At 45.4% G+C, this 27,189-nt stretch overlaps 2 protein-coding genes across 4 annotated transcripts in view; one reads left to right on the top strand and one right to left on the bottom strand.

Moving 5' to 3' along the window:
• LOC140106026 (uncharacterized) overlaps positions 1 to 27,189 on the bottom strand; it is a 582,332-nt gene that overhangs the window by 366,096 nt on the left and 189,047 nt on the right. The window lies entirely within an intron of this gene.
• LOC140106040 (uncharacterized) lies at positions 472 to 23,863 on the top strand. Of its 2 annotated transcripts, XM_072130217.1 has the most exons (4): positions 472 to 749; positions 18,659 to 18,770; positions 19,933 to 19,986; positions 20,466 to 23,863. In XM_072130217.1, the coding sequence occupies exon 4, from the start codon at positions 20,467 to 20,469 to the stop codon at positions 22,732 to 22,734; it is 2,268 nt and encodes a 755-aa protein (XP_071986318.1). In that variant the 5' UTR covers positions 472 to 749; positions 18,659 to 18,770; positions 19,933 to 19,986; position 20,466; the 3' UTR covers positions 22,735 to 23,863. The 2 variants fall into 2 exon arrangements, with proteins under 2 accessions (XP_071986318.1, XP_071986317.1); XM_072130216.1 differs by lacking the exon at positions 18,659 to 18,770.

Here is a 27,189-nt window from a genome sequence, read left to right as displayed (position 1 = left end):
GGACAGGAGGCCACAGTATGAGGGAGGATGGAGGACAGGAGGTCACAGTATGAGGGAGGACAGGAGGCCACAGAATGAGGGAGGACAGGAGGCCACAGTATGAGGGAGGATGGAGGACAGGAGGTCACAGTATGAGGGAGGATGGAGGACAGGAGGTCACAGTATGAGGGAGGACAGGAGGCCACAGTATGAGGGAGGATGGAGGACAGGAGGTCACAGTATGAGGGAGGATGGAGGACAGGAGGTCACAGAATGAGGGAGGACAGGAGGATTTTATGAGTGCAGGGTTTGGGTTAGAAAAAAGGTGGAGCGAGTTTTTGTCCCTCTTTCTGTCGCCCACAAGTTTGGAGTGATGCTACAGGCGGGTGCAGCATCTACACATAGGGTATAGTATGATATATGGATGTACAGTTAGTCACATGACCCCTCTGCGGGCCACACCATATAATAATCCCGGGTAATCGGATAGCTCGGGAGAGGTGACGTCACCGCGGGGTGTACGTGGGTTTGCTGTACACTGGTTGTGGAGTTTGGTCTTTGCACAAAAAATATAAACAGCGCCCTCCTGTCCGACTCCTCCCGACCGCCCTGACCACAAATATCACCGCAGTCGGAGAACCGCACAGGAGACTACGACAAGATGGCCGCCGCCCTCGCTCTACAGGTTGGTGTATACAGCCTCAGCAGTGGTAGGAAGTGACGGAAGACAGTCACAGAGGAAGAGGCTACACGGCGAGGAAGTGTCCCAGGTAAGGGAAGCATTGCTGGATGGAGTCACATCTATTGCTATGGGAGCGGCGTACTGTGCTGTCCTGTGTGTATATATATATGTATAATGTATATACAGGAGGAGGAGACTGTGCTGTCCTGTGTGTATATATATGTATAATGTATATACAGGGGAGGAGACTGTGCTGTCCTGTGTGTATATATGTATAATGTATATACAGGGGAGGAGACTGTGCTGTCCTGTGTGTATATATGTGTATAATGTATATATAGGAGGAGGAGACTGTGCTGTCCTGTGTGTATATATATATATATATATATATATATATATATATATATATATATATATATATATATATATATATGTGTATAATGTATATACAGGAGGAGGAGACTGTGCTGTCCTGTGTGTATATATATGTGTATAATGTATATACAGGAGGAGGAGACTGTGCTGTCCTGTGTGTGTATATATGTATAATGTATATACAGGAGGAGGAGACTGTGCTGTCCTGTGTGTATATGTATAATGTATATACAGGAGGAGGAGACTGTGCTGTCCTGTGTGTATATATATGTATAATGTATATACAGGAGGAGGAGACTGTGCTGTCCTGTGTGTATATATGTGTATAATGTATATACAGGAGGAGGAGACTGTGCTGTCCTGTGTGTGTATATATGTATAATGTATATACAGGGGAGGAGACTGTGCTGTCCTGTGTGTATATATGTGTATAATGTATATACAGGAGGAGGAGACTGTGCTGTCCTGTGTGTATATATATGTATAATGTATATACAGGGGAGGAGACTGTGCTGTCCTGTGTGTATATATATGTATAATGTATATACAGGGGAGGAGACTGTGCTGTCCTGTGTGTATATATGTATAATGTATATACAGGGGAGGAGACTGTGCTGTCCTGTGTGTATATATATGTATAATGTATATACAGGAGGAGGAGACTGTGCTGTCCTGTGTGTGTATATATATGTATAATGTATATACAGGAGGAGGAGACTGTGCTGTCCTGTGTGTGTATATATATGTATAATGTATATACAGGAGGAGGAGACTGTGCTGTCCTGTGTGTGTATATATGTATAATGTATATACAGGGGAGGAGACTGTGCTGTCCTGTGTGTATATATATGTATAATGTATATACAGGGGAGGAGACTGTGCTGTCCTGTGTGTGTATATATGTATATACAGGAGGAGGAGACTGTGCTGTTCTGTGTGTGTATATATGTGTATAATGTATATACAGGAGGAGGAGACTGTGCTGTCCTGTGTGTGTATATATGTGTATAATGTATATACAGGAGGAGGAGACTGTGCTGTCCTGTGTGTGTATATATGTATAATGTATATACAGGAGAGGAGACTGTGCTGTCCTGTGTGTATATATGTGTATAATGTATATACAGGGGAGGAGACTGTGCTGTCCTGTGTGTATATATGTGTATAATGTATATACAGGAGGAGCAGACTGTGCTGTCCTGTGTGTATATATGTGTATAATGTATATACAGGAGGAGCAGACTGTGCTGTCCTGTGTGTATATATGTGTATAATGTATATACAGGAGGAGCAGACTGTGCTGTCCTGTGTGTATATATGTGTATAATGTATATACAGGAGGATGAGACTGTGCTGTCCTGTGTGTGTATATATGTATAATGTATATACAGGAGAGGAGACTGTGCTGTCCTGTGTGTATATATGTGTATAATGTATATACAGGGGAGGAGACTGTGCTGTCCTGTGTGTATATATGTGTATAATGTATATACAGGAGGAGGAGACTGTGCTGTTCTGTGTGTATATATATATGTGTATAATGTATATACAGGGGAGGAGACTGTGCTGTCCTGTGTGTGTATATATGTATAATGTATATACAGGGGAGGAGACTGTGCTGTCCTGTGTGTATATATATATATGTATAATGTATATACAGGGGAGGAGACTGTGCTGTCCTGTGTGTATATATGTGTAATGTATATACAGGAGGAGGAGACTGTGCTGTCCTGTGTGTATATATGTGTATAATGTATATACAGGAGGAGGAGACTGTGCTGTCCTGTGTGTATAATGTATATACAGGGGAGGAGACTGTGCTGTCCTGTGTGTATATATATGTATAATGTATATACAGGAGGAGACTGTGCTGTCCTGTGTGTATATATATGTATAATGTATATACAGGAGGAGACTGTGCTGTCCTGTGTGTATATATATGTATAATGTATATACAGGAGGAGGAGACTGTGCTGTCCTGTGTGTATATATATATGTATAATGTATATACAGGAGGAGGAGACTGTGCTGTCCTGTGTGTATATATATGTGTATAATGTATATACAGGGGAGGAGACTGTGCTGTCCTGTGTGTATATATATATGTATAATGTATATACAGGGGAGGAGACTGTGCTGTCCTGTGTGTATATATATGTATAATGTATATACAGGGGAGGAGACTGTGCTGTCCTGTGTGTATATATATGTATAATGTATATACAGGAGGAGGAGACTGTGCTGTCCTGTGTATATATATATGTATAATGTATATACAGGAGGAGGAGACTGTGCTGTCCTGTGTGTATATATGTATAATGTATATACAGGGGAGGAGACTGTGCTGTCCTGTGTGTATATATATGTATAATGTATATACAGGAGGAGGAGACTGTGCTGTCCTGTGTGTATATATATGTATAATGTATATACAGGAGGAGGAGACTGTGCTGTCCTGTGTGTATATATGTGTATAATGTATATACAGGAGGAGGAGACTGTGCTGTTCTGTGTGTATATATATGTATAATGTATATACAGGAGGAGGAGACTGTGCTGTTCTGTGTGTATATATGTGTATAATGTATATACAGGAGGAGGAGACTGTGCTGTTCTGTGTGTATATATATGTATAATGTATATACAGGAGGAAGAGACTGTGCTGTCCTGTGTGTGTATATATGTATAATGTATATACAGGAGGAGGAGACTGTGCTGTCCTGTGTGTATATATATATATGTATAATGTATATACAGGGGAAGAGACTGTGCTGTCCTGTGTGTATATATATGTATAATGTATATACAGGAGGAGGAGACTGTGCTGTCCTGTGTGTATATATATGTATAATGTATATACAGGAGGAGGAGACTGTGCTGTTCTGTGTGTATATATGTGTATAATGTATATACAGGAGGAGGAGACTGTGCTGTTCTGTGTGTATATATGTGTATAATGTATATACAGGAGGAGGAGACTGTGCTGTCCTGTGTGTGTATATATGTATAATGTATATACAGGGGAGGAGACTGTGCTGTCCTGTGTGTGTGTATATATGTGTATAATGTATATACAGGGGAGGAGACTGTGCTGTCCTGTGTGTGTATATACAGGGGAGGAGACTGTGCTGTCCTGTGTGTATATATATATGTATAATGTATATACAGGAGGAGGAGACTGTGCTGTCCTGTGTGTGTGTATATATGTGTATAATGTATATACAGGGGAGGAGACTGTGCTGTCCTGTGTGTGTATATATGTGTATAATGTATATACAGGGGAGGAGACTGTGCTGTCCTGTGTGTATATACGTATAATGTATATACAGGAGGAGGAGACTGTGCTGTCCTGTGTGTGTATATACGTATAATGTATATACAGGAGGAGGAGACTGTGCTGTCCTGTGTGTATATATACGTATAATGTATATACAGGAGGAGGAGACTGTGCTGTTCTGTGTGTATATATATGTATAATGTATATACAGGAGGAGGAGACTGTGCTGTCCTGTGTGTATATATGTGTATAATGTATATACAGGGGAGGAGACTGTGATGTCCTGTGTTTATATATGTGTATAATGTATATACAGGAGGAGGAGACTGTGCTGTTCTGTGTGTATATATATGTATAATGTATATACAGGAGGAGGAGACTGTGCTGTCCTGTGTGTATATATATGTGTATAATGTATATACAGGGGAGGAGACTGTGCTGTCCTGTGTGTATATACGTATAATGTATATACAGGAGGAGGGGACTGTGCTGTCCTGTGTGTATATATATGTGTATAATGTATATACAGGGGAGGAGACTGTGCTGTCCTGTGTGTATATATATGTATAATGTATATACAGGAGGAGGAGACTGTGCTGTCCTGTGTGTATATATATGTGTATAATGTATATACAGGGGAGGAGACTGTGCTGTCCTGTGTGTATATACGTTTAATGTATATACAGGAGGAGGAGACTGTGCTGTCCTGTGTGTGTATATATATATATGTATAATGTATATACAGGAGGAGGAGACTGTGCTGTCCTGTGTGTGTATATATATATATGTATAATGTATATACAGGGGAGGAGACTGTGCTGTCCTGTGTGTATATATATGTATAATGTATATACAGGAGGAGGAGACTGTGCTGTCCTGTGTGTGTATATGTGTATAATGTATATACAGGGAAGGAGACTGTGCTGTCCTGTGTGTATATATATGTATAATGTATATACAGGAGGAGGGGACTGTGCTGTCCTGTGTGTATATATATGTGTATAATGTATATACAGGGGAGGAGACTGTGCTGTCCTGTGTGTATATACGTATAATGTATATACAGGAGGAGGGGACTGTGCTGTCCTGTGTGTATATATATGTGTATAATGTATATACAGGGGAGGAGACTGTGCTGTCCTGTGTGTATATATATGTATAATGTATATACAGGAGGAGGAGACTGTGCTGTCCTGTGTGTATATATATGTGTATAATGTATATACAGGGGAGGAGACTGTGCTGTCCTGTGTGTATATACGTTTAATGTATATACAGGAGGAGGAGACTGTGCTGTCCTGTGTGTGTATATATATATATGTATAATGTATATACAGGAGGAGGAGACTGTGCTGTCCTGTGTGTGTATATATATATATGTATAATGTATATACAGGGGAGGAGACTGTGCTGTCCTGTGTGTATATATATGTATAATGTATATACAGGAGGAGGAGACTGTGCTGTCCTGTGTGTATATACGTTTAATGTATATACAGGAGGAGGAGACTGTGCTGTCCTGTGTGTATATACGTATAATGTATATACAGGAGGAGGGGACTGTGCTGTCCTGTGTGTATATATATGTGTATAATGTATATACAGGGGAGGAGACTGTGCTGTCCTGTGTGTATATATATGTATAATGTATATACAGGAGGAGGAGACTGTGCTGTCCTGTGTGTATATATATGTGTATAATGTATATACAGGGGAGGAGACTGTGCTGTCCTGTGTGTATATACGTTTAATGTATATACAGGAGGAGGAGACTGTGCTGTCCTGTGTGTGTATATATGTGTATAATGTATATACAGGGGAGGAGACTGTGCTGTCCTGTGTGTATATATGTGTATAATGTATATACAGGGGAGGAGACTGTGCTGTCCTGTGTGTATATATGTGTATAATGTATATACAGGGGAGGAGACTGTGCTGTCCTGTGTGTATATATGTGTATAATGTATATACAGGGGAGGAGACTGTGCTGTCCTGTGTGTGTATATATATATATATGTATAATGTATATACAGGAGGAGGAGACTGTGCTGTCCTGTGTGTGTATATATATATATGTATAATGTATATACAGGGGAGGAGACTGTGCTGTCCTGTGTGTATATATATATGTATAATGTATATACAGGAGGAGGAGACTGTGCTGTCCTGTGTGTATATATGTGTATAATGTATATACAGGAGGAGGAGACTGTGCTGTCCTGTGTGTATATATGTGTATAATGTATATACAGGAGGAGGGGACTGTGCTGTCCTGTGTGTATATATGTGTATAATGTATATACAGGGGAGGAGACTGTGCTGTCCTGTGTGTGTATATATGTGTATAATGTATATACAGGGGAGGAGACTGTGCTGTCCTGTGTGTGTATATATGTATAATGTATATACAGGGGAGGAGACTGTGCTGTCCTGTGTTTATATATGTGTATAATGTATATACAGGGGAGGAGACTGTGCTGTCCTGTGTGTATATATGTGTATAATGTATATACAGGGGAGGAGACTGTGCTGTCCTGTGTGTATATAAGTGTATAATGTATATACAGGAGGAGGAGACTGTGCTGTCCTGTGTGTATATATATGTATAATGTATATACAGGAGGAGGAGACTGTGCTGTCCTGTGTGTATATATGTGTATAATGTATATACACGAGGAGGAGACTGTGCTGTCCTGTGTGTATATATATGTGTATAATGTATATACAGGAGGAGGAGACTGTGCTGTCTTGTGTGTGTATATATGTGTATAATGTATATACAGGAGGAGGAGACTGTGCTGTCCTGTGTGTATATATGTGTATAATGTATATACAGGAGGAGGAGACTGTGCTGTTCTGTGTGTATATAAGTGTATAATGTATATACAGGGGAGGAGACTGTGCTGTCCTGTGTGTGTATATATGTATAATGTATATACAGGAGGAGGAGACTGTGCTGTCCTGTGTGTGTATATATGTATAATGTATATACAGGAGGAGGAGACTGTGCTGTCCTGTGTGTATATATGTGTATAATGTATATACAGGAGGAGGAGACTGTGCTGTCCTGTGTGTATATATATATGTATAATGTATATACAGGGGAGGAGACTGTGCTGTTCTGTGTGTATATATATGTATAATGTATATACAGGAGGAGGAGACTGTGCTGTTCTGTGTGTATATATGTGTATAATGTATATACAGGGGAGGAGACTGTGCTGTTCTGTGTGTATATATGTGTATAATGTATATACAGGGGAGGAGACTGTGCTGTCCTGTGTGTGTATATATGTGTATAATGTATATACAGGGGAGGAGACTGTGCTGTTCTGTGTGTATATATATGTATAATGTATATACAGGGGAGGAGACTGTGCTGTCCTGTGTGTATATATGTGTATAATGTATATACAGGAGGAGGAGACTGTGCTGTCCTGTGTGTATATACGTATAATGTATATACAGGAGGAGGAGACTGTGCTGTCCTGTGTGTATATATGTGTATAATGTATATACAGGAGGAGGAGACTGTGCTGTCCTGTGTGTGTATATATGTATAATGTATATACAGGGGAGGAGACTGTGCTGTTCTGTGTGTGTATATATATGTATAATGTATATACAGGAGGAGGAGACTGTGCTGTCCTGTGTGTATATATGTGTATAATGTATATACAGGAGGAGGAGACTGTGCTGTCCTGTGTGTGTATATATGTATAATGTATATACAGGAGGAGGAGACTGTGCTGTCCTGTGTGTATATATATGTGTATAATGTATATACAGGGGAGGAGACTGTGCTGTCCTGTGTGTATATATGTGTATAATGTATATACAGGGGAGGAGACTGTGCTGTCCTGTGTGTGTATATATGTATAATGTATATACAGGGGAGGAGACTGTGCTGTCCTGTGTGTGTATATATGTATAATGTATATACAGGGGAAGAGACTGTGCTGTCATGTGTGTATATATGTGTATAATGTATATACAGGGGAGGAGACTGTGCTGTCCTGTGTGTATATATGTGTATAATGTATATACAGGAGGAGGAGACTGTGCTGTCATGTGTGTATATATGTGTATAATGTATATACAGGAGGAGGAGACTGTGCTGTCCTGTGTGTATATATATGTATAATGTATATACAGGGGAGGAGACTGTGCTGTCCTGTGTGTGTATATATATGTATAATGTATATACAGGGGAGGAGACTGTGCTGTCCTGTGTGTGTATATATATGTATAATGTATATACAGGGGAGGAGACTGTGCTGTCCTGTGTGTGTATATATATATGTATAATGTATATACAGGAGGAGGAGACTGTGCTGTCCTGTGTGTGTATATATGTGTATAATGTATATACAGGAGGAGGAGACTGTGCTGTCCTGTGTGTGTATATATATATGTATAATGTATATACAGGGGAGGAGACTTTGCTGTCCTGTGTGTGTATATATGTGTATAATGTATATACAGGAGGAGGAGACTGTGCTGTCCTGTGTGTATATATATGTATAATGTATATACAGGGGAGGAGACTGTGCTGTCCTGTGTGTGTATATATGTGTATAATGTATATACAGGAGGAGGAGACTGTGCTGTCCTGTGTGTATATATGTGTATAATGTATATACAGGAGGAGCAGACTGTGCTGTCCTGTGTGTATATATATGTGTATAATGTATATACAGGAGGAGGAGACTGTGCTGTCCTGTGTGTGTATATATGTGTATAATGTATATACAGGAGGAGGAGACTGTGCTGTCCTGTGTGTATATATGTGTATAATGTATATACAGGAGGAGGAGACTGTGCTGTCCTGTGTGTATATACGTATAATGTATATACAGGAGGAGGAGACTGTGCTATCCTGTGTGTGTGTATATATGTGTATAATGTATATACAGGAGGAGGAGACTGTGCTGTCCTGTGTGTGTGTATATATGTGTATAATGTATATACAGGGGAGGAGACTGTGCTGTCCTGTGTGTATATATGTGTATAATGTATATACAGGGGAGGAGACTGTGCTGTCCTGTGTGTATATATATGTATAATGTATATACAGGAGGAGGAGACTGTGCTGTCCTGTGTGTATATATATGTATAATGTATATACAGGAGGAGGAGACTGTGCTGTCCTGTGTGTATATATGTGTATAATGTATATACAGGGGAGGAGACTGTGCTGTCCTGTGTGTATATATGTGTATAATGTATATACAGGAGGAGGAGACTGTGCTGTCCTGTGTGTATATATGTGTATAATGTATATACAGGGGAGGAGACTGTGCTGTCCTGTGTGTATATATATGTATAATGTATATACAGGGGAAGAGACTGTGCTGTCCTGTGTGTATATATATGTATAATGTATATACAGGAGGAGGAGACTGTGCTGTCCTGTGTGTGTATATATATATGTATAATGTATATACAGGGGAGGAGACTGTGCTGTTCTGTGTGTATATATATGTATAATGTATATACAGGAGGAGGAGACTGTGCTGTTCTGTGTGTATATATGTGTATAATGTATATACAGGGGAGGAGACTGTGCTGTTCTGTGTGTATATATATGTATAATGTATATACAGGGGAAGAGACTGTGCTGTCCTGTGTGTATATATATGTATAATGTATATACAGGAGGAGGAGACTGTGCTGTCCTGTGTGTGTATATATATATGTATAATGTATATACAGGGGAGGAGACTGTGCTGTTCTGTGTGTATATATATGTATAATGTATATACAGGAGGAGGAGACTGTGCTGTTCTGTGTGTATATATATGTATAATGTATATACAGGAGGAGGAGACTGTGCTGTCCTGTGTGTATATATGTGTATAATGTATATACAGGGGAGGAGACTGTGCTGTCCTGTGTGTATATATATGTGTATAATGTATATACAGGAGGAGGAGACTGTGCTGTCCTGTGTGTATATATATGTGTATAATGTATATACAGGGGAGGAGACTGTGCTGTCCTGTGTGTATATATATGTGTATAATGTATATACAGGAGGAGGAGACTGTGCTGTCCTGTGTGTATATATGTGTATAATGTATATACAGGAGGAGGAGACTGTGCTGTCCTGTGTGTGTATATATGTGTATAATGTATATACAGGAGGAGGAGACTGTGCTGTCCTGTGTGTGTATATATGTGTATAATGTATATACAGGAGGAGGAGACTGTGCTGTCCTGTGTGTGTATATATGTGTATAATGTATATACAGGAGGAGGAGACTGTGCTGTCCTGTGTGTGTATATATGTGTATAATGTATATACAGGGGAGGAGACTGTGCTGTCCTGTGTGTATATATATGTGTATAATGTATATACAGGGGAGGAGACTGTGCTGTCCTGTGTGTATATATATGTGTATAATGTATATACAGGGGAGGAGACTGTGCTGTCCTGTGTGTATATATATGTATAATGTATATACAGGAGGAGGAGACTGTGCTGTCCTGTGTGTATATATGTGTATAATGTATATACAGGAGGAGGAGACTGTGCTGTCCTGTGTGTGTATATATGTGTATAATGTATATACAGGGGAGGAGACTGTGCTGTTCTGTGTGTATATATATGTATAATGTATATACAGGGGAGGAGACTGTGCTGTCCTGTGTGTATATATGTGTATAATGTATATACAGGAGGAGGAGACTGTGCTGTCCTGTGTGTATATACGTATAATGTATATACAGGAGGAGGAGACTGTGCTGTCCTGTGTGTATATATGTGTATAATGTATATACAGGAGGAGGAGACTGTGCTGTCCTGTGTGTGTATATATGTATAATGTATATACAGGGGAGGAGACTGTGCTGTTCTGTGTGTGTATATATATGTATAATGTATATACAGGAGGAGGAGACTGTGCTGTCCTGTGTGTATATATGTGTATAATGTATATACAGGAGGAGGAGACTGTGCTGTCCTGTGTGTGTATATATGTATAATGTATATACAGGGGAGGAGACTGTGCTGTCCTGTGTTTATATATGTGTATAATGTATATACAGGGGAGGAGACTGTGCTGTCCTGTGTGTATATATGTGTATAATGTATATACAGGGGAGGAGACTGTGCTGTCCTGTGTGTGTATATATGTATAATGTATATACAGGGGAGGAGACTGTGCTGTCCTGTGTGTGTATATATGTATAATGTATATACAGGGGAAGAGACTGTGCTGTCATGTGTGTATATATGTGTATAATGTATATACAGGGGAGGAGACTGTGCTGTCCTGTGTGTATATATGTGTATAATGTATATACAGGAGGAGGAGACTGTGCTGTCATGTGTGTATATATGTGTATAATGTATATACAGGAGGAGGAGACTGTGCTGTCCTGTGTGTATATATATGTATAATGTATATACAGGGGAGGAGACTGTGCTGTCCTGTGTGTGTATATATATGTATAATGTATATACAGGGGAGGAGACTGTGCTGTCCTGTGTGTGTATATATGTGTATAATGTATATACAGGAGGAGGAGACTGTGCTGTCCTGTGTGTGTATATATGTGTATAATGTATATACAGGAGAAGGAGACTGTGCTGTCCTGTGTGTGTATATATGTGTATAATGTATATACAGGAGGAGGAGACTGTGCTGTCCTGTGTGTGTATATATATATGTATAATGTATATACAGGGGAGGAGACTGTGCTGTCCTGTGTGTGTATATATATATGTATAATGTATATACAGGGGAGGAGACTTTGCTGTCCTGTGTGTGTATATATGTGTATAATGTATATACAGGAGGAGGAGACTGTGCTGTCCTGTGTGTGTATATATGTGTATAATGTATATACAGGAGGAGGAGACTGTGCTGTCCTGTGTGTGTATATATGTGTATAATGTATATACAGGAGGAGGAGACTGTGCTGTCCTGTGTGTATATATGTGTATAATGTATATACAGGAGGAGGAGACTGTGCTGTCCTGTGTGTATATATGTGTATAATGTATATACAGGAGGAGCAGACTGTGCTGTCCTGTGTGTATATATATGTGTATAATGTATATACAGGAGGAGGAGACTGTGCTGTCCTGTGTGTGTATATATGTGTATAATGTATATACAGGAGGAGGAGACTGTGCTGTCCTGTGTGTATATATGTGTATAATGTATATACAGGAGGAGGAGACTGTGCTGTCCTGTGTGTATATACGTATAATGTATATACAGGAGGAGGAGACTGTGCTATCCTGTGTGTGTGTATATATGTGTATAATGTATATACAGGAGGAGGAGACTGTGCTGTCCTGTGTGTGTGTATATATGTGTATAATGTATATACAGGGGAGGAGACTGTGCTGTCCTGTGTGTATATATGTGTATAATGTATATACAGGGGAGGAGACTGTGCTGTCCTGTGTGTATATATATGTATAATGTATATACAGGAGGAGGAGACTGTGCTGTCCTGTGTGTATATATATGTATAATGTATATACAGGAGGAGGAGACTGTGCTGTCCTGTGTGTATATATGTGTATAATGTATATACAGGAGGAGGAGACTGTGCTGTCCTGTGTGTATATATGTGTATAATGTATATACAGGGGAGGAGACTGTGCTGTCCTGTGTGTATATATATGTATAATGTATATACAGGGGAAGAGACTGTGCTGTCCTGTGTGTATATATATGTATAATGTATATACAGGAGGAGGAGACTGTGCTGTCCTGTGTGTGTGTATATATGTGTATAATGTATATACAGGGGAGGAGACTGTGCTGTCCTGTGTGTGTATATATGTGTATAATGTATATACAGGAGGAGGAGACTGTGATGTCCTGTGTGTGTATATATGTGTATAATGTATATACAGGAGGAGGAGACTGTGCTGTCCTGTGTGTGTATATATGTGTATAATGTATATACAGGAGGAGGAGACTGTTCTGTCCTGTGTGTATATATATATATGTATAATGTATATACAGGAGGAGGAGACTGTGCTGTCATGTGTGTATAATGTATATACAGGAGGAGGAGACTGTGCTGTCCTGTGTGTGTATATATGTGTATAATGTATATACAGGAGGAGGAGACTGTGCTGTCCTGTGTGTATATATGTGTATAATGTATATACAGGGGAGGAGACTGTGCTGTCCTGTGTGTATATATATGTATAATGTATATACAGGGAAGAGACTGTGCTGTCCTGTGTGTATATATATGTATAATGTATATACAGGAGGAGGAGACTGTGCTGTCCTGTGTGTGTGTATATATGTGTATAATGTATATACAGGGGAGGAGACTGTGCTGTCCTGTGTGTGTATATATGTATAATGTATATACAGGGGAGGAGACTGTGCTGTCCTGTGTGTATATATATGTATAATGTATATACAGGGGAAGAGACTGTGCTGTCCTGTGTGTATATATATGTATAATGTATATACAGGAGGAGGAGACTGTGCTGTCCTGTGTGTGTGTATATATGTGTATAATGTATATACAGGGGAGGAGACTGTGCTGTCCTGTGTGTATAATGTATATACAGGGGAGGAGACTGTGCTGTCCTGTGTGTATATATATATGTGTATAATGTATATACAGGAGGAGGAGACTGTGCTGTCCTGTGTGTGTATATATGTATAATATATATACAGGGGAGGAGACTGTGCTGTCCTGTGTGTGTATATATGTATAATGTATATACAGGAGGAGGAGACTGTGCTGTCCTGTGTGTATATATATATGTATAATGTATATACAGGGGAGGAGACTGTGCTGTCCTGTGTGTATATATATGTATAATGTATATACAGGGGAGGAGACTGTGCTGTCCTGTGTGTGTATATATGTATAATGTATATACAGGGGAGGAGACTGTGCTGTCCTGTGTGTGTATATATGTATAATGTATATACAGGGGAGGAGACTGTGCTGTCCTGTGTGTGTATATATGTATAATGTATATACAGGGGAGGAGACTGTGCTGTCCTGTGTGTGTATATATGTATAATGTATATACAGGAGGAGGAGACTGTGCTGTCCTGTGTGTGTATATATGTATAATGTATATACAGGAGGAGGAGACTGTGCTGTCCTGTGTGTATATATATGTATAATGTATATACAGGGGAGGAGACTGTGCTGTCCTGTGTGTGTATATACAGGGGAGGAGACTGTGCTGTCCTGTGTGTATATATGTGTATAATGTTTATACAGGGGAGGAGACTGTGCTGTCCTGTGTGTATATATGTGTATAATGTATATACAGGGGAGGAGACTGTGCTGTCCTGTGTGTGTATATATAATACAGGAGGAGGAGACTGTGGTGTCCTGTGTATGTACAGGGGGAGGAGACTGTGGCGTCCTGTGTATGTACAGGGGGAGGGGACTGCGGCGTCCTGTGCTTTGCTTGGACAGGGGGAGGGGACTGCGGCGTCCTGTGCTTAGACAGGGGGCGGGGACTGCGGCGTCCTGTGCTTGGACAGGGGGAGGGGACTGCGGCGTCCTGTGCTTTGCTTGGACAGGGGGAGGGGACTGCGGAGTCCTGTGCTTGGACAGGGGGAGGAGACTGTGGCGTCCTGTGTATATACAGGGGGAGGAGACTGTGGCGTCCTGTGTATGTACAGGGGGAGGAGACTGTGGCGTCCTGTGTATGTACAGGGGGAGGAGACTGTGGCGTCCTGTGTATGTACAGGGGGAGGGGACTGTGGCGTCCTGTGTATGTACAGGGGGAGGGGACTGTGGCGTCCTGTGTATGTACAGGGGGAGGGGACTGTGGCGTCCTGTGTATGTACAGGGGGAGGGGACTGTGGCGTCCTGTGTATGTACAGGGGGAGGGGACTGTGGCGTCCTGTGTATGTACAGGGGGAGGGGACTGTGGCGTCCTGTGTATGTACAGGGGGAGGGGACTGTGGCGTCCTGTGTATGTACAGGGGGAGGGGACTGTGGCGTCCTGTGTATGTACAGGGGGAGGGGACTGTGGCGTCCTGTGTATGTACAGGGGGAGGGGACTGTGGCGTCCTGTGTATGTACAGGGGGAGGGGACTGTGGCGTCCTGTGTATGTACAGGGGGAGGGGACTGTGGCGTCCTGTGTATGTACAGGGGGAGGGGACTGTGGCGTCCTGTGTATGTACAGGGGGAGGGGACTGTGGCGTCCTGTGTATGTACAGGGGGAGGGGACTGTGGCGTCCTGTGTATGTACAGGGGGAGGGGACGGTGGCGTCCTGTGTATGTACAGGGGGAGGGGACGGTGGCGTCCTGTGTATGTACAGGGGGAGGGGACGGTGGCGTCCTGTGTATGTACAGGGGGAGGGGACGGTGGCGTCCTGTGTATGTACAGGGGGAGGGGACGGTGGCGTCCTGTGTATGTACAGGGGGAGGGGACGGTGGCGTCCTGTGTATGTACAGGGGGAGGGGACGGTGGCGTCCTGTGTATGTACAGGGGGAGGGGACGGTGGCGTCCTGTGTATGTACAGGGGGAGGGGACGGTGGCGTCCTGTGTATGTACAGGGGGAGGGGACGGTGGCGTCCTGTGTATGTACAGGGGGAGGGGACGGTGGCGTCCTGTGTATGTACAGGGGGAGGGGACGGTGGCGTCCTGTGTATGTACAGGGGGAGGGGACGGTGGCGTCCTGTGTATGTACAGGGGGAGGGGACGGTGGCGTCCTGTGTATGTACAGGGGGAGGGGACGGTGGCGTCCTGTGTATGTACAGGGGGAGGGGACGGTGGCGTCCTGTGTATGTACAGGGGGAGGGGACGGTGGCGTCCTGTGTATGTACAGGGGGAGGGGACGGTGGCGTCCTGTGTATGTACAGGGGGAGGGGACGGTGGCGTCCTGTGTATGTACAGGGGGAGGGGACGGTGGCGTCCTGTGTATGTACAGGGGGAGGGGACGGTGGCGTCCTGTGTATGTACAGGGGGAGGGGACGGTGGCGTCCTGTGTATGTACAGGGGGAGGGGACGGTGGCGTCCTGTGTATGTACAGGGGGAGGGGACGGTGGCGTCCTGTGTATGTACAGGGGGAGGGGACGGTGGCGTCCTGTGTATGTACAGGGGGAGGGGACGGTGGCGTCCTGTGTATGTACAGGGGGAGGGGACGGTGGCGTCCTGTGTATGTACAGGGGGAGGGGACGGTGGCGTCCTGTGTATGTACAGGGGGAGGGGACGGTGGCGTCCTGTGTATGTACAGGGGGAGGGGACGGTGGCGTCCTGTGTATGTACAGGGGGAGGGGACGGTGGCGTCCTGTGTATGTACAGGGGGAGGGGACGGTGGCGTCCTGTGTATGTACAGGGGGAGGGGACGGTGGCGTCCTGTGTATGTACAGGGGGAGGGGACGGTGGCGTCCTGTGTATGTACAGGGGGAGGGGACGGTGGCGTCCTGTGTATGTACAGGGGGAGGGGACGGTGGCGTCCTGTGTATGTACAGGGGGAGGGGACGGTGGCGTCCTGTGTATGTACAGGGGGAGGGGACGGTGGCGTCCTGTGTATGTACAGGGGGAGGGGACGGTGGCGTCCTGTGTATGTACAGGGGGAGGGGACGGTGGCGTCCTGTGTATGTACAGGGGGAGGGGACGGTGGCGTCCTGTGTATGTACAGGGGGAGGGGACGGTGGCGTCCTGTGTATGTACAGGGGGAGGGGACGGTGGCGTCCTGTGTATGTACAGGGGGAGGGGACGGTGGCGTCCTGTGTATGTACAGGGGGAGGGGACGGTGGCGTCCTGTGTATGTACAGGGGGAGGGGACGGTGGCGTCCTGTGTATGTACAGGGGGAGGGGACGGTGGCGTCCTGTGTATGTACAGGGGGAGGGGACGGTGGCGTCCTGTGTATGTACAGGGGGAGGGGACGGTGGCGTCCTGTGTATGTACAGGGGGAGGGGACGGTGGCGTCCTGTGTATGTACAGGGGGAGGGGACGGTGGCGTCCTGTGTATGTACAGGGGGAGGGGACGGTGGCGTCCTGTGTATGTACAGGGGGAGGGGACGGTGGCGTCCTGTGTATGTACAGGGGGAGGGGACGGTGGCGTCCTGTGTATGTACAGGGGGAGGGGACGGTGGCGTCCTGTGTATGTACAGGGGGAGGGGACGGTGGCGTCCTGTGTATGTACAGGGGGAGGGGACGGTGGCGTCCTGTGTATGTACAGGGGGAGGGGACGGTGGCGTCCTGTGTATGTACAGGGGGAGGGGACGGTGGCGTCCTGTGTATGTACAGGGGGAGGGGACGGTGGCGTCCTGTGTATGTACAGGGGGAGGGGACGGTGGCGTCCTGTGTATGTACAGGGGGAGGGGACGGTGGCGTCCTGTGTATGTACAGGGGGAGGGGACGGTGGCGTCCTGTGTATGTACAGGGGGAGGGGACGGTGGCGTCCTGTGTATGTACAGGGGGAGGGGACGGTGGCGTCCTGTGTATGTACAGGGGGAGGGGACGGTGGCGTCCTGTGTATGTACAGGGGGAGGGGACGGTGGCGTCCTGTGTATGTACAGGGGGAGGGGACGGTGGCGTCCTGTGTATGTACAGGGGGAGGGGACGGTGGCGTCCTGTGTATGTACAGGGGGAGGGGACGGTGGCGTCCTGTGCTTTGCTTGGACAGGGGGAGGGGACGGTGGCGTCCTGTGCTTTGCTTGGACAGGGGGAGGGGACGGTGGCGTCCTGTGCTTTGCTTGGACAGGGGGAGGGGACGGTGGCGTCCTGTGCTTTGCTTGGACAGGGGGAGGGGACGGTGGCGTCCTGTGCTTTGCTTGGACAGGGGGAGGGGACTGCGGCGTCCTGTGCTTTGCTTGGACAGGGGGAGGGGACTGCGGCGTCCTGTGCTTTGCTTGGACAGGGGGAGGGGACTGCGGCGTCCTGTGCTTCTAATATGTAAAGCTGTGTATGTATGTGTTCGCTAAAGAACCGTTGCGTTTATAATCACCAAATTTTCAGGAAATGTCATAGACCAGGGTTTGAGCCAAAATTTATATCCCACGCTTTCCAAAATACACCAATTAACCACCATATACAGGAGCGATTGTCTGCTGCTGTGGATGTTAAAAGCTGAGCCGTGATTGGTTGCTTTCCTGCCACAGGTCATATGAGCTCTGAGCTGTGATTGGTTACTATAGACAATGAGTTTAAGGTGTGGAGGCGGCTGTAGGAGGGCAACAACTCAGCAGCACCAGGACCGCTAACAGGAGAGCCCCGCAAAATGACCTCATGAGTCTGCACAAATGGTTAGACACCGGCTCCATGAGGATGGTGTGAGGGCCCGGTGTCCACAGATGGGGGGGGGGGCTTGGCATTTGCCAGAGAACACCAGGATTGGCTAATTCACCACTGGCGTCCTGTGCTCTTCACAGATGAAAGCAGGTTCACACTGAGCACATGTGACAGACGCGACAAAGTCTGGAGACGACGTGGAGAGCGATCTACCCCATGCAACTTCCTTCAGCATGACCAGTTTGGTAGTGGGTCAGTAATGTTGTGGGGTGGCATTTGTTTGGAGGACTGCACAGCCCCCCATGTGACACCCATTAGGTACTGAAAATAGATCCTCAGACCCTTTGCGTCCATGGTTGCAAAGCTGATTCGGTTGGCCATGGGTTCCTCCTTTTGCAGGACAATGCTGGAGGTCATACAGGCATGTGGAGGCCCCACACAATACTGAGCCTCATCAGGAGCATGCCCAGATGTTGTAGGAAGGTCATACAGGCATGTGGAGGCAACACACAATACTGAGCCTCATCAGGAGCATGCCGAGGTGTTGTAGGGAGGTCATACAGGCACATGGAGATCACACAATACTGATCCTCATCAGGAGCATGCCCAGGTGTTGTAGGGAGGTCATACAGACACGTGGAGATCACACACAATACTGATCCTCATCAGGAGCATGCCCAGGTGTTGTAGGGAGGTCATACAGACACGTGGAGATCACACACAATACTGAGCCTCATCAGGAGCATGCCGAGGTGTTGTAGGGAGGTCATACAGGCACATGGAGGCCGCGCATAATACTGAGCCTCATCAGGAGCATGCTGAGGCGTTGTAGGGAGGTCATACAGGCACATGGAGGCCACACACAATACTGAGCCTCATCAGGAGCATGCCCAGATGTTGTAGGAAGGTCATACAGGCACGTGGAGATCACACAATACTGAGCCTCATCAGGAGCATGCCCAGGTGTTGTAGGAAGGTCATACAGGCACGTGGAGATCACACAATACTGAGCCTCATCAGGAGCATGCCCAGGTGTTGTAGGAAGGTCATACAGGCACGTGGAGGCCGCGCATAATACTGAGCCTCATTTTGTTTTGTTTTGAGCACATCACAACAAAGTTAGATCATCCTATAGTGTTTTTCCACTTTACATTTTTGGGCTACTCCAAATCCAGGCCTCCATTGGTTAATATATTTGATTTCTATTGATGATTATTTGGGGGGGGGGTTGGATGTGTTACTTGAGTGTTCCCTTTATTCTTTGTGCAGTGATGCAGTGAGACCCCAATGTGCAGCTTTCTTGGCCTCTCACTTATCAGAACGCAGCGGCCGCCTGTGACTTACAGCTCAGGCCCAGCAGGAGCTTCTAGGTGCCACAGGGTTCTTCTTGATGGATTTTCTCTTTTCTTTGCAGGTCTTGTTTCTGGACCTCTCCTACCTGCTGATCTTGGGTCCTGCAATAGACCAGGTAGATATGACTGATGCATATATCTGGGGGAGGGGGGGGGGGTCTCGAATGCAATAAGTAGTCGAAGCCGGCATTAAAATTGTTACATGTTACAAGTTTATAGTATGTGCTGTGTAATCACTGAGAGCTTACAGCTACCCTGCTGTGTAGATTGTGTCCTGACAGCAGAAGGTGGGAGTGGAGGCTGCACAGGTTGAGCATCATCACAGGACATCCCCCACCCTCCTTTGTGAGCAGGGAGCAGTAGCCCCTCCCCTCTCGGGGATAAGCAGCGCAGCCAGGGTAGACCACTACTGCAGGGACAGGATTTACTGAGGAGGATAGCAAAGAAACTGCTGGACATGGGAAATGAAAGTAATGGGCAAAGTTGATTTGCAGAAAGAAAAACAATTATTGGAGTTCCTCTTTTTGAAGTAAAATTTAATTGTTACCCTTGTGTTGGGAGGGGCTTGTACTGACCACTTGTAATGTCTTTGCAGGATGCCCGTCTGCATTGTGAATGGCTGTCCGTCCGGAGGACGGCAGAAGGAGCATGGAGTCATTGTTCACGTGTTTCCAAAAGACAAGAACATGATCCGGGCGTGGCTCGTTCAGACAGGACAAGATTTTGGAGATTTGGAGGACTTTGTGAATAAGGTTTATGAGGGGAAGAAAACGGACAGCTACCGATTATGCTCCAAACATTTTGCTCCTGAATGTTACACCCATTTAGATGGATGGCGCAAAATTCTGCGGAAAGATGCTATCCCCACCATTTTTCATCATCCGGATTTTCCGGCTGGCAGTTTAGGAGTGAATGGGAAAATTCCTGCTAGAAAAAGGCGGAAGGTGGACAGAGACGGTCACCTGGTGCCACTCGGGTTCTGTGAGCATTGCGGACAACAGGCCCTGCGCATCCCCAGGGTGGTGTCTGTTGGAGTTAACACAGAATCTGTCATTGTAAAGTGGGACCGGTCCACAAACACAGACCCGAAAATGAACAGCAGAGCCGTGGCCGTAGAACATAAAGTAAAAACCTATCGCAAAAAAACTCAGTGCAATTTTCCCTTACTCAAAAGCAAATCAAAGCTAAGAACAGGTGATGGTGGCAAAGCTTCAAACGCCAACAATAACGTGAACGCATCAGCTGCAAAAGTGTTGCCCACCACCCGGTCGCCCACGGCTCTACTGTCCTCACCTACTGGAAAAGGAGTCAGCGCACAGATTAATGTGGAAAAGAAACAAGTCTCTGGATCCCAAAATGCTCTGAAGGCCATATCCCAAGCCTCCGATTCTGTGAAATCTTCCACCATTGATGAGAATGACGAAGCCCACCACAAAAAATCCAACCAGAAACAAGACATCGCGGTGAACACAGAAGTCCTGGATCGAAACTTAATGGCTGAAAGAAAATTTATAGTTTCTGAATCGTGTCTAGATGCCTTGATCTCGATGGTGACCTGCAAAGGTCCCGGCCCATGTGGGAAGCCCATCGCCAAGATCTTCAAGAAGAGAGTAGGAACCTTTGTTAGTGTCTATGTCACCTGTGCCGACAACCACCGCACGCATCTGTGGGAAAGCCAACCCAAGCACGGCAGCATACCAATAGGCAATCTGGCTCTCTCGGCATCCATGCTCTTCAGCGGCACCACCTTTAGGCAAGTGCACAATTTATTCTACCATATGGGTCTCGATTGCATAAGAAAATCTACCTATCACAAATATCAACGAAATTACCTATTCCCGACAGTGCAACACCATTGGAAGAAGGAGCAGGAAGAAAACTTTTCGCTTTTGGGCAACTCTTCGGTCTGTGTTGTTGGTGACGGGCAGTGTGATGGGCCGGGGTGCGGCACAAGATACGGTCTGTACACGTTGATGGATGCATCGACAAAGAAAATTTTAAACTTCCGCGTTGAGCAAATGCGACCAGGACTTACACCGGCAGACTTGGAACAAGAAACTTTCCAGAAATCCTTGGAAAAGCTTAAAAAAAAAGTTGGGATCAAAATTGTATGTACCGACAACTGCATCGGCATCCGGAAGATGGTCAAAAGTGATTTTAAGACTGTGATCCATCAGTTTGACGTTTGGCACGTCGCCAGGTCTATCGGGGCCAAGATCCTTTCTGCAAGCAGAAGAAAATACTGTGATGACCTCAGCGCGTGGGTGGGCACGGTCAGGGACCACCTGTGGTGGGCTGCCAGCACCTGTGATAACAATCCAGAACTTCTTCTCGAAAAGTGGAACTCTGTGCTAAACCACACGGCAAATGAGCACTCGTGGTCCGGGAACAAACTATACCACCGCTGTGAGCACGACTCCATCCAAGAATATAATCGGAGAAGGAAATGGCTCCCCTGGGGAAGTGCCGCCCACAACTCGCTCCGAGAAATCGTGCTCAATCCCAAGTTACAGGAGGACTTGAAGCACCTCTTCACCTTCTGTCACCCAAGTGACCTAGAACTGTTCCACAGCGCCATTTCCAAGTACCGCCCAAAGAGAGGGGACTTCATTAAGGACAGCGTGAAGGCCAGGATACGATTAGCAGGTTTGCACCACAATCATAACATTCACCGGATCCAGCAGGACATCCGCAGAGCCGCCGTGAAAGCCGCCACCCTCAGGCGTCTGACTGTGTGCAGCAGGGAGAGGAAACGCCAGCTCCTGTGTGCCGTCTACGAGACGAGTAACCAAGGATTTCTACAGGAAATTATGAAAGATGTTTTGGAGTTGGCAAATGGGAACAGAGGCGTTGGAAGTGCATGATGGGAGAATCCACCACATGAAGAAACTCTTGACCACATGTCTAGATGCCTACATGGACATGACTTTCTGTAAATGATGAATTAAGGGATCTGTTGGCAGGTGTGACCATACAAAGAGTGTGAATGCAGAGGCCATCAACAAGGAGATTCCTTTAGTGCTCCAAATCCAGCTACAATCCTGGAATAGAAATGCATATGTCATAGCTTTGCTTCTTTTTAAACCACACGGGTACGATGACACATCTCTCCGGCTTTGTATGGTCGCACCTTCTGACAGATCCTTTCAAAAACAACAAAACTTGGTGGTCCATTTTGATAAAATTTTTTTCAATATATGCATATATATTTTGTAACTAAAAAATAAATGTATAGATATAATTTCTAAACAGGTTTTTAAAATTTTTTGGGATTTTTCAAAAAAAAAATGGCTGAAGAAAAAATGTGTTTTTGTCAGAAGTGGTCCCAAACCTTGACCAATGAACGATTTATGATCCTGACTGGTGATGTGCCAGGACGTGACCTCTCTCCACCAGGGGGCGCCGGTGACCTCCCAACATGATGGGACTAACCACTGACCTCATGCCACGTTTTCGGAGCCGTAGCTGATAACGTTGCTGTGTTTTTTTTGTTTTTTCATTTTGTTTACAAGATCAATTGTATTTATTAATTGCACAAGTTAATTTGTTATAAAAAGAAAAGTTGTAATTCTTAACGTTGCTTAAAGGGGTTGTTCCAAGTTTATAAGTTATGCCCTGCAGGATAAGATCATTGGGGGGGGGGGGGAGATCGTGGGGTGCCAATTCTTGTGATCTGTTCTCCGCAGACCCTTACAGATCACTTAGGTTCTCCACCACTGCCCTATTGCTTGGGTGCCATAGGTGGCACTCAGATCCCACTCTGTGGGCACCCAGGCCATTACCCAGCCATTCAGGACTCAAGACCTCCTCCTGCAGTCACGGGCAGCCTGTGCCACGGTCAGCGTTATTTTAAAGTGACTTGAAGTGCGAGATGAGTAGGTGTGGACAGAGATGGATTATTATTGAAGCCCCTTCTCTGGGCCTGTGATTCATGTTGTTAAAGGGGTGTTCCCACTTTGGAAAATTAATATTAATGTTTGCATGATGAAGAATGGTACAATTTTCCAATATATTTTCTGTATCAATTCCTCATGGTTTTCCAGATCTCTGCTTGCTGTCATTCTAATAAGAAGCTTCTATGTTTACTTCAAGTGGACAGAAATCTGACCAGGGTCACTCAGGTGCTCGGCTCATTAGTATCAGAGTAATCAGAGCTGTGTGATATAACGAGCTGTGCACCTGTGTGATATAACGAGCTGTGCACCTGTGTGATATAACGAGCCGCGCGTCTGTGTGATATAACGAGCCGCGCGCCTGTGTGATATATAACGAGCCGCGCGCCTGTGTGATATATAACGAGCCGCGCACCTGTGTGATATATAACGAGCCGCGCACCTGTGTGATATATAACGAGCCGCGCACCTGTGTGATATATAACGAGCCGTGCACCTGTGTGACCAAGGTCAGATTCCTGTGCACTGGAAGCAAAGAAAGCTTTCTATAGTATTTCAGCAAGCAGAGATCTAGAAAACCATGAGGAATTGATACGGAAAGTATATTGGAAAATTGTACCATTTTTCATCATACAAACATTAACATTAATTTTCCATAGTGGGAATACCCCTTTAAGTGGACCTTAAAGGGAAGCTACAATGATAATCCAAATATCTCCTTCTTTCTATTGTATTGTTGTCCTTGGGCCACCAATCCGTTTGAAACCTGTGCCGGAGCAGGGAGCAATAAGCCACTTTAAATTGGAACTTTGTGACAAATACGTGGCTTATGGTTGTAGTTTGGGGACCTAATCTCCAAAAGGTTCGCCATCACTGACCTAGGGACAAACTCTTTAACTTTTTGGGTCACAGATTATTTTTGTTCTTTTTTTGGGGGGCGATGAAATGACATTCGGGCTCTGTTGGCAAGGGCAGACCCACGACGACCCCCTAACTGCTGAGATGTAAGAAAGTGGCTGAAGGTTATGATGCCTGTTTTGTAATATATATGAAATACTTTTTTTCTTTTTATAAATTCATGAAATGTTATTTTAGTGTCTTATATGGCAATAAAATTTCGTTACTTCTGTAGCTGCTTCGTCATTCGGTCATAAAAGTCATATCTTAGGTGACAAGAGAAGTTCGGCCCCAACATATGTGATGCCCTGTCTAATACAGAAGATTATATAAACCAAATACCGTAGGGGTCCTGTGGCCCCTTCACCCCTTAAAGGTGTTGTCAGTATTTTAGATGTATGGGTTTTGTGTGGTATAATAATAATAAAGAGCTCATACTCTCCAGCACTTGGCTCTGGAGGCGGCCATCACTGCAACTTTGTTGTTATACGGAGATTGGATGTAATACTGACTAGTGCCTGCAACTGCTGCTGTAGCAGACACGTGGCTGTCCACGTAGCATCACCACCAGCCTCTATGTATTAGTGGAGCTTAATTGCACTACCCATGGTCAGATGTGGCTCTTACATAGTTACAGGACGTTGCGATACAGCACAATACAGGTCACATGACACATTATATTTGGGGAAGCAATTACGGTACAAAAAAATTCTACCGGTCACAATAACACATAGACACGGACTAGACAGACATGTGTAGGGGATATTGCACGAGGGGAGACGGTGCGGCGGAGTGTTGTGGTGAGCTAGTGGTGCGCTGCTGCTGGTATTAGTTTGGCAGAAGACGCACTGTCCGTAGCTCCACTTTTCCCAAGTACCGGCACTTAAGGTGCCACTGGAGCCATGGTGTAGCGTCCTTCTGACTTGCTGTAAGGCTCACTTACATTTCAGATGCTCCGATGAAGCTGCTCCTGATGCTCTTGGCTGCCAGGATCCATTACCGGAGCTCAGTTACAACCAGTTGTGCGACATGGAGCCCCTGCTGCTGATGGTCCACTTGGGGGGGGAGTGATAGTGACTGTAAGGGCAAGTTAATGCTGCAGGACTGGTTGAGAGGCGGGGGGGAGGGGGGTTCAAAAGGACTGCTTTAAGTCCTACATTCGCTCGGACCTTAAGCCTTTATTTTAGTTTTCACTGATTTGATTTCCTAGTTTTCCATAGTTATTTTACTTGTTAATCTTCTAGGGCCTTGTACGCATGTGTGGACAGTCGACCAATCCTTTTATTTATTGGGCGTTACAGAGAGCGGCAGTCCGTCCTTGCGGAAAAAATTTTGGGTTGTCAGAAGCACAGGTGCCCTGGCGTGGTGTGCGCGGAATGCTCTGGCCTCAGGTCCTGTCTGGAATAGTTCAGATCGGCAGAAGCCAGCGGGATCGAGTACTTATTATCATCAACACAGGGGCTAATGATCCCGGACGAGTTAGAGTAGGTGAGCTGATATCCCTCACGAGGCAAGACTTCTCCAGATTTCCAACATTCTATAATTCACTTGCAAGGTCTGAAATTATTCCCAGCTGTCGTTGGAGAGGGGCTAGGGATCACGATGCAATTGAAAGAGCACGAAAATCCTCAACATCAGGATTTCCAAGCAGGTGGTTTCTCTGGGCGGAGCGTTTTTTTGCCATGTAGATTTGGAAGGCGCCATCTTTTGATTGGGGACGGAGTCCATCTAAACCCTATAGGGTTGGACATTTTCCTTCTTGGCTTCGAGGGCCATTGTCTTGGCCCATGGGGGGGGGGGGTCGCAGCCACTGCTAGGAGTTAGGAGGCTTCTTTGGGCAGAGTTTAAACAGGCACAAAGGTGATTGGAAGTTGCCCACATGCCGGCATCCATTCGGGTGGAACTTACTTGGATGGGCTTACCGGCTTTATAACTGTTATTTATTAATTTCTGTTCCTGTTAAATAAAATTCTGTGGCCTCTGCACATTACCCAAAACATTTTAAGGTTCCCTGTCCATAAATGGTAGAATATGGGTGCAGGTTACAGGGTCAAGACAAAGGTTATTGGTAGGGTTTGCCATCCCTACAATCCATCGCTTCACCTGGAGAACGAATACATTGTCTAAATAAAGTAACAAGTTGTCCTCGTACAGAGACGAATAGCAGGGGTGATAGCAGGCACCCCTGCCACACACCCCTCTCCAAAGCAGAGCTGGCGGATAAGCCGCGCCCTGGTGGTGTCATCAATGACGAGAGGATTCACTGCCAACGTGGACATCCCCACATTCATAAAGATGCACCAGGAATGGATCCCGTGTGACTTGGCTGTTTCAGGGTGTGAAGTTGGTAGAGAATGTAATACTGTATTAGGCTATAATCACACACACATATGGGGGATGTATATACGTCCCCCATACATAGCAATGGACGCATGGCGCCCTGCGGGAGCGGTACAGTGCTGCACACTGCCGCCATACCATCACAATGGAGAGGGGCGCTCATCCCCTCCTCCTCTCTTCATGCGCCGA

This window comes from Engystomops pustulosus, chromosome 11 (genome assembly GCF_040894005.1).
Source record: "Engystomops pustulosus chromosome 11, aEngPut4.maternal, whole genome shotgun sequence".
NCBI classification, from domain to species: Eukaryota; Metazoa; Chordata; class Amphibia; order Anura; family Leptodactylidae; genus Engystomops; species Engystomops pustulosus.
This window is presented reverse-complemented; position numbering and strand designations above follow the sequence as displayed.

Bases quoted from the DNA above. Each gene is read 5' to 3' on its own strand.
- LOC140106040 (XM_072130216.1), top strand. From the start codon at position 20,467: ATGCCCGTCTGCATTGTGAATGGCTGTCCGTCCGGAGGACGGCAGAAG.